The sequence below is a fragment of the Leuciscus leuciscus genome (genome assembly GCF_965113295.1).
Source record: "Leuciscus leuciscus genome assembly, chromosome: 20".
Taxonomy (NCBI): Eukaryota; Metazoa; Chordata; class Actinopteri; order Cypriniformes; family Leuciscidae; genus Leuciscus; species Leuciscus leuciscus.
This window is the reverse complement of record NC_138744.1, coordinates 18,141,460-18,158,405: the sequence shown is the minus strand read 5'-3', so window position 1 is coordinate 18,158,405 and position 16,946 is coordinate 18,141,460. Positions and strand designations below refer to the sequence as shown.

General features: G+C 40.8%; 2 protein-coding genes across 2 annotated transcripts in view; both read right to left on the bottom strand.

Moving 5' to 3' along the window:
* cicb (capicua transcriptional repressor b) overlaps positions 1–5,602 on the bottom strand; it is a 47,346-nt gene extending 41,744 nt beyond the window's left edge. The window contains exon 1 of the mRNA XM_082149526.1: positions 5,374–5,602. The gene's annotated coding sequence lies outside the window, so the exon portion shown is untranslated. The remainder of the gene's footprint in view (positions 1–5,373) is intronic.
* Positions 5,603–8,143: 2,541 nt separating this feature from the next.
* Positions 8,144–16,946, bottom strand: part of erfl3 (Ets2 repressor factor like 3) — a 48,022-nt gene continuing 39,219 nt past the window's right edge. The window contains exons 3-5 of the mRNA XM_082149487.1: positions 13,931–14,046; positions 12,793–13,832; positions 8,144–11,845 (exon numbers count right to left, since the gene is read on the bottom strand). Of these exons, the coding sequence (XP_082005613.1) occupies positions 11,213–11,845; positions 12,793–13,832; positions 13,931–14,046 (1,789 nt within the window). The 3' untranslated portion in view covers positions 8,144–11,212. The remainder of the gene's footprint in view (positions 11,846–12,792; positions 13,833–13,930; positions 14,047–16,946) is intronic.

The window sequence follows — 16,946 nt, the reverse complement described above, 5'->3', positions numbered from 1 at the left end:
CAACTTCCAAAATCAAGATAACCGGATTTGATGGCATATGATGGCAGTTTAAGCCCTGGATTCTGTTGCATTAGGCAAGACCGAGGTTACTCTTAATCATGTTGGCTGCCGAAAACAAATTCCACATATAGGCTATGTCTTCTCTTCAGTGTATTCAAATAAAAAAATGATCAATATGACGTCAGTAGACCTGCATGCTTTCACAGTCTAAATAACGATAATTATAATTTGTCAAGAATGCTTCGTATGGGTTGTAAATATTGAAGTATGCCCTGTAATGTGAAATCAGAAATGCCAAAATCAACAAACATGCACATGCTGTGAGGGGGATCCAAAGCACCTTTCTGCGTATAGACTGGGATACTGTGGGCACCCGAGTGTGTGTGTGCTTCTTCTCCCGTACCCACCACATCACATACACACACAAAACAGACATATTTAGCATCTGCTGTCACGCTGCAATACACAAACCTGGGGAAAATCAGGCTCAAAATTCAGCAAGAAAAAAAACACAAACATTCGCTCCTCTACGCATACATTTTATAGCAGTCTTCCTTTACCGCCAGTCCTTATGCATTCGTACACACAAACACGTGTGTGAAATCACACTCCTCTACTCTCAGTTTCTCACTCTCTCTACTATTCCACACTCCCGCCCACTCACAAAAAATGTGCAAAAAGACACTCCCACACAAACAAAACACGCACAGGATTTTCCTGTGAGAGATGGCTTTAAAAGGAGAATTGGGGAATTCTTTGAGTCATTCCAAGAGACACCCCACCCACTGTTCCTAGTGACCTTAAACTGTTTATTTGCAATGGAGAGATTTCCTTCCTCGTCACTACATGGAATATTATACAGAAAACAATGTTATTAGCTCAACTCAAAATTCAGGATCCCATTATAAATAATCTATCTTTGAACATTCAGACAGTGAATTTGTGAGAAAGTTGAAATGGTTAGTTAAGAGTATGACTGTGACAGCATATTATTTTGGGATTTAAAAAAACGTTATTTAATTTTTTTATATAGTTTTTAATTACTTATGCACATATCAGAACACAATGTATGAGTCAGATACCAACTGTCAAAACATTAAGACAAACAATAGAGTAAATTCCACAATTATCAGCTTTTTTTCTTTCCTCAGTGTAATTTTATATCATGTTTTCCCCTTCTATTCCCACTGATGAGGAGTCAGAAAGTCCTGGCAATGTTAAAACATTAAGGAATGTGTGAGTGCCCATGAGTAACCAGTGTCTTTTTTGGGACGTCAAAAAGAAAGCAAATAATGGCACAAAATACTAAGGGCCAGACCTGATTCATAAACTAAAACAGTTCAAATGAAACACACTAAGAATCTGCAAATTAAATAAAAATAAATAGCCTATATGTGGTAATAAACTTGTAAACTACATGATCAATCTTCAAAAAGGAAGTTACCACACATGTTTGCTGGCAACATATCCCAATTTCACCTCAAAAGACTGCTTTATTACACATTTCAAGAACAACATTCGTTGGTTGTGTATTACAATATTTATTTTAGAAGTTTATATTCAACTAGAGTCACCCAACTATGCATATCATTTAAATTAAATGATATATTCATATTAATAAAACATTAATTAAAACAACTGATGGGATTCACAACATTCATGTTAATAAATATTGTTCTTAAAGGTGAAAGCATAACTGGAATATCCAAAGCAATAAAGATATTGTATAGTGTAAGGATATGACAATCTTTTACAATAAACTCTGAGCATGCTGTGTCTCACTTGTCCTTGGTCTATTAATATATGATAGGGGAAGTTGTTGCCTAACTGATGTCAAACCAACATAACCCCTTAAGTTTGGGTATAATTTAGTATTGACGATTTTTCAACTTCTTGTTTGTGGCTGACAGAATTCATGCCATGCCCATGATCAGAAATGTATCACAGCAATCTGAAATATAGCATGATCATATATATTCTTCTCAACTGTGAAAGCTTAAGCGTGTTAAAAAGTGTTGCTATGATTGCATAAATTCAGAGAACCCTGCAGCTTCTAGAAATTCCTGCTCAGGAAACTGAAAACCCCATGGATGATGTCAAACTGCACAACCTACAATCTTGGAAACATGTGACCTTGAACAATCCACAGACTCACTATTTAGCCAAAGATTTACGTCTATTGAATTCGAACCACTGATAAATTAGCAGGAAATTACGTTTGATAATTGAATCACTATCATCTCAGGCCTATAGCTTCCTTAGTTGGTATTTCACATTTCTAGATACAAATATTCAGATGTGCTCATTTCTAGGTAAATGGGAAAAAATACAGACTAATGAAATAGTAATTATCGAGTATCCAAAAATTATTTAAAATGATATTATATAGGACCAACAACTCTAAATAACACAGGAATTACAAAATGAAAAACTCTAACATGAGACCACAGCAATCTGTGATATCCATCTAGCCTAGGCTATATGTTTAATTATAAGTAGACAGTTAACGTATTTTGAAAATGAGAATACAAATGAGATACTATATAGGCAAAAGCATTCATATATTTAATTTGTGCAACAATAGTCATGCCAAACGGCACGCACACACACTAATCCTAGGTCCACTTCCTGTGACTGTGACAGCTCTGACTCTTATGTATGTGACTAGTACAGCTGGTCGAATGAAGTCTCAGCATTTTAGACATTAGCATGATACCTGTATTAAAGGTCTAACTAAAGTAAGAAAAACTGACGTCAGCCATATGACAGAAGTCCAATCCAAGCACACACTCTAAGCGGAGTGTTTTCACCTGAAACGTTGCTGTGTTATGGGTCTATGTGAACATTGTTGTAAAACCTGCAATCCTTTTCCTCAGGCCAACAACAGTATTCATTACAACCTTAATCCACTTCAAAACAATAGAAACACATGCTTGACTTAAATTGATAAATAGACTAGATACATTCAGCCGTCACTGAACTACTACCTTGATCCTAAAAGGTCAAATGATTTATTTCAGAATTAACAATGAATATTTCCCCTTTATAAGGCTCTACGAAGCCATTTGTTTTTCCTTCTCAATTACAGTCATTATTCAGAGGCTATACATTTATTAAGGTGAATCAAATGAGCCAGAACATATTTCAGTTCACACAGATTAAAATGTGATATAAATTTAATATCGAGCTTTAATACACCATGATTAATACTTACTGATATTGCACAATTAGCCTATTAATGAAAAAAAAAATCTAAGCCTACATATACTGTGCGTCACACACCAATGCCAAACACGCAAGATCACACATACACACTCCTCACGGTGGACCAGTTGTCAATAAAGCAACTGTTTGCTCAAATGAACATACAACCGTGTATCATATGCACTCTTTGCCCTCAGGGGTCAAAAAAGCACCTATCTATATATTCGAACCGATGTGAGACAGGGTAACAGAAAAGGGGGACACAGACTCACACGCAGTGGTGATGCCAGTATGCCAGCCTGTCACAATACTCGGATTTAATTGAAGAATAAGTCTTACAGTGAGTCGCTCCAGCGCAGTGTTACGAAGCAAAATAAACACAAAAACTGCAGATTTCCAAATAAAAACAGCAACAAAAACCACCCACGACAGTGCCATACACCACAATATGTGCAATTGTCAAGTCGACGATCTGCCCACTCCACAAAACACATTGCGTATATGTATCAACACTCATTTTGTGCTCATTCACAGATTGTTCTGCAAATGTGCATTCTGGGGCATACAGGAGGGTGCAGGGCTGCAGCAGTGCAGTGCCGTGCAGCTCAGGGGCATGCATGGGTGCTATGACTTCCTTCCCCCAAAAAAGCATGACCATCTCCAACTGTATTACCTGCTTTATTTGGACTATTTAAAGTGGGTCACCAAAGGAGGTGTTACAGTCACACACATGAAACAGTAAAAACATGGAGAAACTCAAGATACGACAGACACAGGGGCATCAGGGACACATGCCACGCTCTTTGAAAAATCAGCAGTCGAGCAGTTTACACTCCAAAAATACCCTGCAAAAGAGTTCAAACACTTTCAAATCAGTAGCTAAACATAATTATTACACTTAAACATGTAGTGCGTACTGTATGGATGCTGAAGCAGTACATGTAGAGAGTGACGTAGAAGCAAGGCTGTCCAAAACAACATCCCATAAACACTCCACCACCATCAGTCAGACATGGAAGCATATCACTCATTTATCCACCATGACCAAAAGTGGCACACACCTACCATTACTAAAAGCATGCATAGTGGCACATATGACCTAATGAAAAATGAGTTGACGGATGGTGTTAATGCAGGCAAACTGAGCCATCGTTATGGACACACTCTTTAATATCAGAGTGCAATATATTTACGTGCATCTCTTAAAATGGCAAAATCTCAGAGTAACAGTGTAACATGAAGCCACTTGTATCAACAAGACTCTATTCAAGGAGGCCCGTGTGGACTGAATTGTACTTTTTAAAAAATATATTACAATATTAATTGACTACAAAACTGTTGTTCGGATTAAAGGCTGTTTTATAATTCTATAAGGGTGTATTCCGAAATGTATGGACTGTGAGGTGAGCCGCTGGAATAATGCACAACAATAAAAAGCGTATACCGTCAGAGTGCGCACGGAAGCCGCCGGTGGTAGTACTAGTACTCGCAGCGCTTCGCAATGTCACGGCACGGGAGTACTATGCCAAGGACTCGAAACAGCTAAATTAGACAAGCAGGGCCTTGTGAGAGAGTAAAAGAAAGATTTAAAATGTGTTCAAACACACTCGTACTTACGTGCACACTACGCAAAGGTTGTTCATGTTTATAAGGACGTACGTGCAGCAAAAGTTGCAAATTATCCACCTTTAAGAGCCGTCCTGGTAATGAGCCGATGACAGCGCGTAGTAAGTCCGTGTAATGTTGATAGTGTCAGATACGGAGTGAACTATTAATTTGTTTGTTTTTACATTGGCGCCGTGACGTTGTTACTCGCTAGTACTGTAGTGCAATCCTTCCTCGAGCGTAATCCTGCCAGTGCGTAACGCAGTGCATGAGTGCCAGTCTGCTCTGTTCAAGTTGCTCAAACTCATGCCATTCAGTCAAAACAATTCGGAAAGGAGTAACTTATTGAATCAACCAAAAGCTTGGTTTGAACGCTGTCTTTAAAACATTTGACGAAGTTTAACTCTGCATCCCCACCCCCTCCCTTCTTCTTGCTCTGGGTCCTTCCTTGATATTTTAGTGAGCTGGTTTGTTCTCCATTTGTCTTTGCACACAACAGTCATGTCTAAAAAACGGATTGCCACTAATATTAGCGGTGGGTTCTTTTGAGTAATAACTACTTACCAAAACAAGCAGAAATATTTAGGAGGTACCCGATGAATTTACGGTGCAAATTCCAGATGGGCTCTGTCCTTTCGTCTGAAGTGGCGTGCAACGTCCATACATGTCTTCTGTCTGTCGGGAATTTTACTTTATATCGGTCCTCCGTAAAACATCTTTGCCCCCCTCCCAACAGCAACTCAGACAGGGATTAAAAACTATGTGAATCCCTTTTCCACTACAGTCACAAAATGGTGAATGAACCACTAACAGCTGGCCAGCCTGGCCAATCAGCGCGCACTGACAGATACAGTAGCCTATGGATGAGACCGCACAAACTCAGAGGCGTTTCTCATTGGCTTATTCTATTTGATTGCCAGGTACTTTGGGTCAATCGCAATGAGGCTAGATAGCAAGCCGGCGCTCGCTCCAAAAGTTACAGTATCCAATGAGAGCGCTGGGAACCATAGGAACAGGGTGTGGGCGGGCACTAGGGAGGTGTTCAAGAAGCGCTGGCCAATAACGCGATACGAGTCTTCGCTACCTAAATAAAGGTGCGTGTTTACCACAAGCGACAGCACTACACATCACTTTAAAATCAATAGTTTTCTCAATAATCTTTAGTTTTGATTTGATCAACTCGGGTTTTTTTATTTATTCGTTTTTTAATACCGTTTGCAAATGAAACAAATTTAGTCGTCTATCAAGTTCTGAGGATGAAATAGAAAGGCAAAATCAGTAAATTGATTCGTTCAATCACATTAACGTTCCTCTTGTGCGGGTCTCTGACTAACCGTTTCACTTTCACACTACTATGAATACGGGATGGACACTGTTGACGCTCTCGCTCTCGTTTTTTTTTTTCTACTCTGCCTCTCTTTTCTCTCAGCAACAGCCCCTCACCTCGTGTGCGAGAGCCAATCGTTGCGCCGTATTCCGCTGTCTCTAACGTATGTGCCGTTGTGCCCCGCCCCATCCATACAACCCTTGCAGGATTTTGGAGGTGACGTCATCGTACCGCTGTGCGATTGGCCAGAAGGGCCACCGTGACGAGCCAATGATCAAACTCAGCGATGAAGTCATCAAGCATGTTGCCACCAGCTGGATGGAAGGGGCGTGGCCTGACGTACTCGTCTAACCCCATGCTTGATGCGTAGTAGGACAACATACTAGCGACTGATGAAAGTGGCATAAGCCAGTTTTAAAACACGTAGGAAAATTAGTATACTTAAAAAAAAATTGTTGAAATATAAATACCGATTTTACTCTTTTTTTCAAACGGTTGGGTTTAGTTAAATATAGAACGTCATATTCAGACACTTGGACGCTTGAAGCGTATAACTACATTCAAAGAATGGATGTTCGTTGTGAATTTCCTTCGAGAAGTAAAGAAGTCGTTACATAATAGCTGTTGTAGACAGAATCAAGTACTAGCGCCATCCTGAAATGTTAAGGCAATGTATAGCGACCTCTGTCGGTTTTATGTTGAAATGCACAAAGCTATCAATAGGCCTATACGTGCACGCGACTCTGTGTGGTAGTGTAGTAGATGTATTCAAATAACTAAGGTGAAGTTCTTTACGGCACATTTTTCTAGACATTTTCACTGATAAAAATTTTAATAGATGATTGAAAATAAAAGCACTTTTTGTTAAAGTGCCATTCTCCTTCATTAGCACTTCTTCTCCCCAGAGCACTGCCCTTTGACCTGATCCCCACCATGATGATGACCCCTTTGTTTTGGCTCTGCAATGCTGTCAATCAGCTGTCATTCATCTATCCCTTTTCCCCACACTCCCACTGTGCCACAGGGAACCGCATTCATTTCTCTAGTTCCCTGAAATGCAGACAACAACTGAGGTGATGAAGTAAAAGGGAGAGGACAGACAGAGAACGTGACAAAACAAAACATGACAGGGATGAGATGAACCAGAGGCAGAAATATGATTACACTTTCATTTGGAACACACAACGGGTCTATTGAAAGTATAATTTAACGTAATGAATGTTAAATCAGTAAAAAGTTACTAGTAGGTCATGAGACAGTGTCAAGTTCAAAATTCACTTAATTTGACCTGTTTCACAGACACTAGCAATAATAAAAAAGAATAACAAGAAAGTGAAAAACTGAGAGAAGAAAGGTTTACAGCTACTTGGTAGACAAGACACACATATGTGCAATGGCCCTTAATACAATCACAATAGAACAAAATGTTTCTCTTGCTTTTGACAACAGATAGGCTACAAAGTAATATGTATGATCATCTTCTTATACCCCTAATATAAAAAATATATAATAGTAATAATTATTTCAATTAGCAGCATCGTTTACATGGACGTTTATGTTTATATGTATAGATCATTTGTGTGAGCAAAATGATTTGAGGTGATTTTACATGGTTGATAACGCATGCACTTCTTCTCTTCAGACAGCAGAGGTCAGTCTTAAAGTGTCTATGTTATATATCATATCAACAGGCTGAATACATAACACGACTTTATCGAGCACTTTTCAAATGCTAATGGTGTAAACTAAAGCATATTGCTTTGCATGGAATTATATGCATCTACTTTTCGTTTATATCAATTTATTAGAATTTTTTTCTTTTCTTTTTTCATGTTTGTACTGCAAGCATCAAGATGTATGTAGATCCACATATATGTGGGTTTCGTGAGGTACAGAAACACACACTAAAGACAAGAAATAGACTCTATAAAACTCTGGAAGGGAGATTTTACGTGTATGACTAAAATGGATTAATCTGTGTTGTAAAGAAAAGTTGCAGAAACCAGATGGCTTTTAACCAGTTTAATTGACCCTGATTACATTTTAATTACAATTCTGAAAAAAAAAAAGAACACAAAAATGAATAAAGGAGGAATTAAAATGTTACATCATGGTATTAAAACCTGTTATTATGAATTATGAAACCACAGAAATAAATTTCGAGAAAGAAAGTGAGAGAGATATAGACTTTTACACAATAAAACAATACACAATATATCTTTTAAAATCATACAATCCCCCGATGAAAAAAATTTACAAGAGCAAGAAATCAGTAACACTACAAAATAACAATTACATGACATGACTTGAGTACAATTCATAAGCCCGATCCTCCCCTGAATGCCCTTCCTCCATCCTATATCTCTCCACAATAACCACCCATATTAAAGTTACAGTTTTACGTTAATTTACAAAAATTTTAATGTTACACTAAACACACTGTTGGGTTGCTCGTGGGAAGGCAGGGGTCGGGAAACATTCTTAAAAGGATCTCTTACAGTATTGTATACAATGTTATCATGACTACAACATGAGGAAAAAATGTCAACAAAATAATGATAACTAATAATAATAATAATAATTAGGATGAACAGCAACATTGACACCAGAGAGCAAATAAACAGGAGCAGTTCGGGTGAAAAACAAATAATAATAAAAAAAGTGACATCCTGGGATAACCAATGAGAGCAGCCTAAGAGAAAACAAACATCTTCCCTCCTAAAGAAAAACAATGCACTCACTTTGTGCCCAAACAAAAGTCTACAGACTGCACTGGTCAATACTGCTCACCCCATCTCAAATTCAGCTCCACCTCTCACATTATGAGGTATGCCGGGCGTAAAATAAGTGCAGCCTACTTAAAGACTTGACTCATCGAATAAGAAAGCAGGAGGAGATCTTAAACATAACCAAATCTGGCTGAAGGGGGAGTAAGGCAGCTAGAAAGAGTTTAAAACTTTGAGGAGGTGACACCATTGTCAGTCCAATTTTGTCTAATGTATCATTTTAGGTATCAGAGACACTTCAGACATGATACAAATACTACATGTCACTGGAAAACCATTATATCATGGCTAGTGTCCGGCCACCCCGTCGATGTCTCAAGTCCTGTGCTCAACTTCCACATGGCTTTAGTGCACACAGGTTTATGAGGTTCATGATGCAAGATTTCAAATGAATTACAGCCTTGGGTGTGGTGTAACATAAATGCACAGAGACCTACAGCCTCTGTCAAACACACACACAGACGCACACACACACACACACACACACACACACACGCATCAGTTGTGGCAGTAAGAACAGGATGTCGAGGAGGTGCATGCTGGTTAAAGATCCGAATGTGCCACATCATCTGTGGTGCAAAGCTCTCGTGCTTTGTTAGAGTCTTGTGTACAATTTAGTCTTTCGCTCCCTCTACCCCTACCTTTTATTAACGTGATTAGAAAAGCAACAGTTTCCTCCCTTACTTGAACGGCAGCATTATCCCTGAGGAGAAGAGTCAACTTTCCCCTCGAAACGCAATCGGTTACAAAACCCCCTGAAATTGATATATCAGTTAATGCTATGCTTTCTGTTTATAGTATGTTTAACACATAATATATTAAGGTATATTGAGTGTATAATGTTCTTTTTTAAGATTTTTGTTTTCCTTTTCAGACATGCTAGTAAAACAAGGCATAAGAGGCAGTGTGTGTGTGTGTGTGTGTGTGTGTACACATGTGTGCGAGATCGACTTCTGGCCACATGCCTTCTACAGTCTTTCTATACTTATGTTAGTATTAAAATGTTTGGGATTATAGATTGGAACTGTTCTTTCACCTCCCCCGTCCACAGAAAGACCTCATAAGGGTCTGTGGCTGTTGTAATATGGCTAAAGGACTGTGGACAGTAAATAAGTACAGAATTGGCACTTGGTTCTAAAGGGTCCGTCAAGTGCCAAAATAGTTGAACAAGGAGTCCAGGTGAATCACTGTACAAGCTGTGTGTGTGTGTGTGTGTGTGTGTGTGTGTGTGTGTGTGTGTGTGTGTGTGTGTGTGTGTGTGTGTGTGTGTGTGTGTGTGTGATATGCTGGTTTAGTTCACACTAAAGGACTAACTATACAAGGGAAGCTTGTTATAAACTCTCTAATATGTATCAACTTCAGACTGTCATTTCAAAGACTAAGAAAGTAGCCATTTAAGAGATTTAAGAGTATGGTCTCTGAACCGCATGTTACGCCCGAGTCATTTCGTCCCATCGGAATGAAAGTGATTCAGGTATGGTCCCAGAGGGGAAAAAAGAGAATGGAAGAGAGAGCAAAAGTTTTAAGGTGAGCTGGTTTAGATAGAAAAGGATAGGAGGGAGATATCCTGAGAACTTACACACAGCTAGATTTCAAAAACACACACTTTCACACTCGAATCAGACACACGCTTCATACAGGGAACAAGAAAGGGATCATGTCTGAGTGTATGTGTGCGTGTTGAGGGGTTTTGTCCCTGAGGGTTCGGACTTCTGACCAGGCTGGTTTTAGAACAGTGTCTATTTGTGACTTTCTGTGCATTTGTATCCCACCACATCACATAGAGACAGATCACAGTCTGTCACTGAGGAAAATAATGCTGGGTTGCTGGAGATGAAGATCAAGATCAAGTCCCTCAAACCAGACCAGTCGTTCTGATGCCCATCTCTAAGTCTCTTTGTGGGGTTTTGAGGGATAGCTCGCAGGCACTTTGCAAAATAAAATTCTCTTCTAAAAATATAAAATATTCTCTAGTGCCTAAGGTCAAAGTTCATCACTCCTGAGGGTCGCTGGGGCACGTGGGTGAAGTCATTCATCATCACGGTCACACTGAGATGTACTGGAACGCGAGCCCCTCGGCTGAAGTTGAGGGCGGCGGGGGAACGAGGGTAGCCTGGGGAACAGGATTTGATTAAGCAAGGGTCAGTTAGTCGAAGTGTGCAGTGTATGTGTCAGTATTACTGTTGTCAGTATCAGCAGTCATTGATCTACAAAGAGTCACGTTTGAGTGTGGGTCCATCAGCAGTTGTAGAGTTGTGTATCAGCAGTTGTCTACGTGTGGCGATGCGTATCAGCAGTCCTTGTTCTCCAGTGACAGCTGTGCCGTGGCTCGGTGAAGCTCTGCGCTAACTCTGTGGTGAGCGAGAGGAGGTGGGCTTTCTCCCTCTCCGCTCCCACTTCCACTCCCACTCTCCTCCACCATCCCATTCCTCTCTCTCCCCCTCTCTTCTCCTCTCACTTTCTTGTCTTCCGCCTCTTCCATGTGCTGGTCCTGGTCCCAGCGCCGTTTGAACCGGAGCTTCAGTGGGATACACTGGGAGTGCATTTGCGGCAGTCCGCCGGATGCCAGCTGCAAGTCCGCAGGCTCTACAGGTTCGCTCTTCACAACGGGGTTACCGCGGCGACCATCGCCTGAGGAAGAGGAGGGAAGGACAAAGAAGGGTGGAGGGGCGGGGGCTTTGAACACTTCTTCCTCCAAGTCCTCATCTGGGTGGAGACGGGCATCAGTGCCATTGGGCTGTTGGTGCTTTTGGCTGCGAGGATAATGCTGATGCTGATGGTGATGGTGATGATGATGATGATGATGATTACGGTAGTGAGAGGGGAAAACGGCAAACTCTTCTTCTCTTTCATCAGCTTCTTCATCACTGATGTCAGTCACTTCGACTTCCTCTTCTGATTCAATGTCAGATATGGGCTCAACCTGTAGAGAGAGACAGAGTGGATATAGTCAAAACAAAGTTGGGTGTTACTGAAAAATGACTTTCCATGACTTCTCTAGACATTTGTGATGGCTGGATAAGGATTGTTAAAAATCTTGTTTTCGCATTAGCGTAATTTCCAAGAAAAGAAATACTTTATAACTGAGCATAACTACACCGTACTTTATTCATTTCTATTAGTGGTCCAGGCTTCCGAAGATTGTTTGCGCCATGGAATAAAACGTTTTTAAAAGATACCTGAAACTTTATCTCACAATTGTGGGTTTACATCTCGCAATTCTGAGAAAAAGAGTGAGAACTGAGTGATATAAAGTCGCAATTGCGAGTTATGAAGTCAGAATTGAGAGATATAAACTCACAATTGCAAAAAAGAAAAATAATTTCTCAGAATTGTGAGTTTATATCTTACAATTCTGACTTCATAACTCGCAATTGCGACGTAATATCACACAATTCTGAGAAAAAAATGTAGAATTGTGAGATAAAAAGTCAATTACCATTTTATTTTTCATTCTGTGGCGGAAACAAGCTTCCATATGCAAATTACAGAGATGCATTTATTCATTATTAGAACTTATTACGTAGTGTGGACAACCATCAGTACGTTGACATGCAATTTGAAAGTAAAATTTAAGTTGGACCAGTCAAGGCCATTCACATTACAGCTGTGGAATGTATGGACTCTGCTATTCTCCTAGAATTAGAATGATTAATAAAATTATACAGTTGTAGTTATCACCCTTGGTCTAAACAGGCTTTAATTCGTCTTTTTAAAACATCATGTAAATGGTTGAGTCTGACTATAATCATACCAGTCCGATTTTTGCAAAGTTCGACTAATGAAAAACAAGGGGAAACTTTTTAAAGTCACCAAAACACTAAGTAGCTCAATTACAACTGCGCATGTAATCGTACAGAACGAAATTACCTTAATCTTGGGCAAGCCAGCGCTGTTTAGCGAGCCAGTTGAGGAGGAGTTGGACACCAGTCCCGACCCACTGGCTGAACTGAGGTCACTACCAAACGACAATGAGGAGCCCAGACCGGATGTAGATGTGGAGGAAAGTGAGGTCTGTCGACCCTGACCATCACGCTGTTTTCGGCCCAGTGGGGGAGGCTGGAGCTTGAACTTGAAGGGGGAATGGTGCTGCTCCTCCCCCAGGTGGTGGTGAATAGGGTGAGCGTGAGGCGGCGGGAGGCTGGAGTGATGGCTGTTGAGCACCGAGGGCCTCTCGGCAGGGCCGCGGTCACAGGCCTGGGGTCCGGGCATGCCTTTGTCAGGGCGCTGAGGGTGAGGAACGATGATGTTAGGGTAATGAAAGAAGGCACGAGGGCTCAGGTGGTAATTGTAGACACTCTGGGTGTGAGCCTGCAGGTATCGCTGCATGTCCTCTGGGTTGAAGGAGAAGATGGAGCCAGGCATGGGCGACAAGGTAGGGGAGGGCGTGTAGGCCAGGTGAGAGCCTGGGGTCATGGAGAGCGCTGGTGAGAGAGGTGGCGCCAACAGGCCTGGCCCTCCCGGACCAGGCAGAGGCGAAACGGTGAATGGTGAGAGAGGCTCAGGATGAACCCTGTGTCCGACCTCTGACATTCGATGACCTCTGTGACCGCCTGGTCCACCGTACATCCTGAACATAGCTTCGTGAGACAGACGAGGGTGAACGGCACCTCGAAAACCTCCGCCGCTGCCTCCTCCTCCTCCTCTCTCAGCCACTCTTTCCGTCACTCTCTCCTCTGACGCACCTCCGTTCCCGTCTTCAATCTCAGAGTTGACGGAAGTTCCATCACTGCAGTCAGAGACGGACCCACGGGCGATGCGGCGGCCGCTGAACATCCCAGGACTGCGCAGCTCCTCGCTGCTGGGGGACCGCAGCACTTCGGACACCTGCATGTCTGATGGAGCGGATGGAGGGAAGCGGAAATGGGGACCTGTAGGAACTGGTGGAGCACTCTGAGGAACAGCCGCTCCTGCGGAGAGACAAACACAGCAGGGAGGAGGTCTTAGCTGTGTTTTGTATTTTACTGTGTAAATAAATATATGTGATGTGTGTGTGATCGTTTTGTACCTGTAGACCCCATATCAATGAAAGGGTAGTTGACCAGGACCAGCTTGTTGAAATTAAACTTGTAGGTGAAGCGTTTTCCTTTAGTTTTGTGTAGAATTCTCTTGTTGTAATAATACCTGCACAAAAGACAAGCAGTCCACATTAGCCCACATTGAAATCAAATTTAAACCTGGAAATAAACAAAGTATTAGGTTATTCTACATTTTAAAACAAAGAAACGTTATGATGTAAAATCAATAAAAAGATTCCAGATTCGAATCTATTTGTAGGTCACTAATCAAATAAGTAAATGTGTGACACTGATCACGTGAACTCTTTGTTCAGACGGCCATGTTTTTTCTTCCATTGAAGATGCTCTTTGGATCATCTCAATTCATGCTGAAGAACATGAACATCAGGTTTGACAAACTTGTAGAGTTGATGCAGCTTGAGCGCTGCTGTCAATAAAATACAAAAAGGGAGATGCAATATGTACGCACACATGTATGCATTTATATATATATATATACTGTATATATATATATATATATATATATATATATATATATATACACACACACACACACACACACACACACATACATAAATGTGTGTGTACGTTTTGCATACTGTATATATTGCATTTTCACCAGTGCAGTGTATAAATAATTTTTTTTATTAAATCAGTTTAATGCTGATACATCAGAAAGAGACAGAAAGGAAAGAAAAGAAAAGAAATATTAAAATACGTGTTTGTATATTTGTTGTGTACATTTGTGTGATTGGTGCTATTGTCAGGTCACTCTAGTGCCAGTTTATATAATACTATAACCCACTGATAAATTCTCCTTTCTTAATCTCCTTATATAATCCCATTCTCTCTCCCTTCCTATCTATATATTAACCTTTGTCCTTCCCCAGCTCTTTACATAACATCTCTCTACTCCTCACAACCCTCCATCCATTTATGTAACTCCAATAACACAGCATCTTTCTTACAGACCTGCACAAGTGTGTGTGTGTGTGTGTGTGTGTGTGTGTGTGTGTGTGTGTGTGTGTGTGTGTGTGTGTGTGTGTGTGTGTGTGTGTGTGTGTGTGTGTGTGTGTGTGTGTATAAATCCCTGTGACAACAATTCATCTTGTACTTAATAACCTTTGAGCCACAATTCTCAGTGAATGGCATGTTTCAGGGAAGATGCTGACACTGAGCTTTTTAAATGCGTAAGGATATATTTACTCACCCTGTGTGTGTGTGTGTGTGTGTGTGTGTGTGTGTGTGTGTGTGTGTGTGTGTGTGTGTGTGTGTGTGTGTGTGTGTGTGTGTGTGTGTGTGTGTGTGTGTGTGTGTGTGTGTGTGTGAGAGAGAGAGATCAATCAGACAGTCTTGTCTGTAGAGATTAAGCTGAGACAGACAGATACAGTCGTGTGGTCAGATGAAGATGTCATTGTGTGTAAATGTGTTTAATTTGAGGTCAAAATGATGAGTTTTTTTCCCCCTCAGGTTCAGACAAGCAAAAAAGAAAAATTCTTAGTAAGTGCTGTCAACCACCAGTCATGAAAAGCGTGTGACAACGGGCACCAGAGCATATGCTGAATGCACCTTAAATATAACTATTAACAAAGACAGAGATGTAAGCAGGTGATCAGCGATCATGTGACCTACTGCAACACTGAGTCACACAGAGATATAAATATACTTGAGACAGCTGTGGATTACCATGTCTACCAAATACACCAGCAGCAGCAGTGAGACGTCCAGCTCACACAATCCACTTACTTCTGCACTGTTTGGCTGGAGGTGGTAACCTGAGCTTATATGACGGATGACAGATGAAAACATCTAATGATGACATCCTGAACTGTGACGTTCCAATTAACAGGCCGGGCAAAGTAACACTTATTTCTGTGGCTGTCAGAGATGACTGGTTCTTAGCAAAAGTCACACAGTCACACAATGTCATCATTGGATGTACTTTCTATATAACGTGGGGCCGGTTTCCTAAGCACAGGTTAAATCTCCTTAAACTGCAGTACATTGTGCTTTCTGTGGTGAAAACCAGTCAGTGTGGTATGTAACGGCAAGGGTTTTTCTTGAATTGTCATAGTTTGCACTTTCCTCGACATGATCATGAAGACATGACTTTCAGTTATTCCCCGGATGTTTTTTCATTAAAATGCAACCGAAAATCATAATGAAGAAAAACAGCTTCATTAAACACGCCTGATCCAGCTCATCAATTCATTCAGGTTTATTTGAAAGCTATAGGTATGTGTGTTTGAGTAGGGCTTGATCTGAACTCTGCAGGGCTGTGGCCCTCCAGGAATTGAGTTTTGCACCCTTGCTGTATGATTTCTAGAGCTGATATAGGGCAATTTGTTCAGCAGTGATGTAAGTTGCATTGTGATGCCATCATCCGTGATTTCGAGGAATAAAATGATTTAATTCATATCATGTACAACCAGTGGTGTAGTCTACGTGATACGCAGGTATACGCCGTATACCCACTAGAAAAGGCCAAGGATTTGCGTATACCCACTTAAAAAAAGCGTGAGGATACGTATCAACTTCGTTTTGTGTCAGAACTTTCATACTTTCATTCATAAATTCACCCTGTGTTTGCGAAGTGACGGATCGAATCGCGGAATCCAATCACGAAACGTCATGGAATTTGGCTATTTTTGAATGAATAAATCAAAAGTATAGGGATGTACAATGAATCAAATCTCGATATGGACTAGTGTCTATGAATATTAAAGCTAAAAGATACTGCAATTGTTCTACGCGTCTCTGGGAATGAGCGCTCAATGTGTGCTCCACTAACTGTTACACACACACACACACACACACACACACACACACACACACACACACACACACACAGAGAGAAGCACGCGTGATTCACGCTTGTGGTGTTTTCTGCGTTTCACTGTATTGAGACATGATGTAGGCTACACATGTGCATTTCATCGCAGAGCTGCTATTAGAGTAACTTGACGAGAATTTACAGTATACTCACTACAAAAAACTAGACTACAC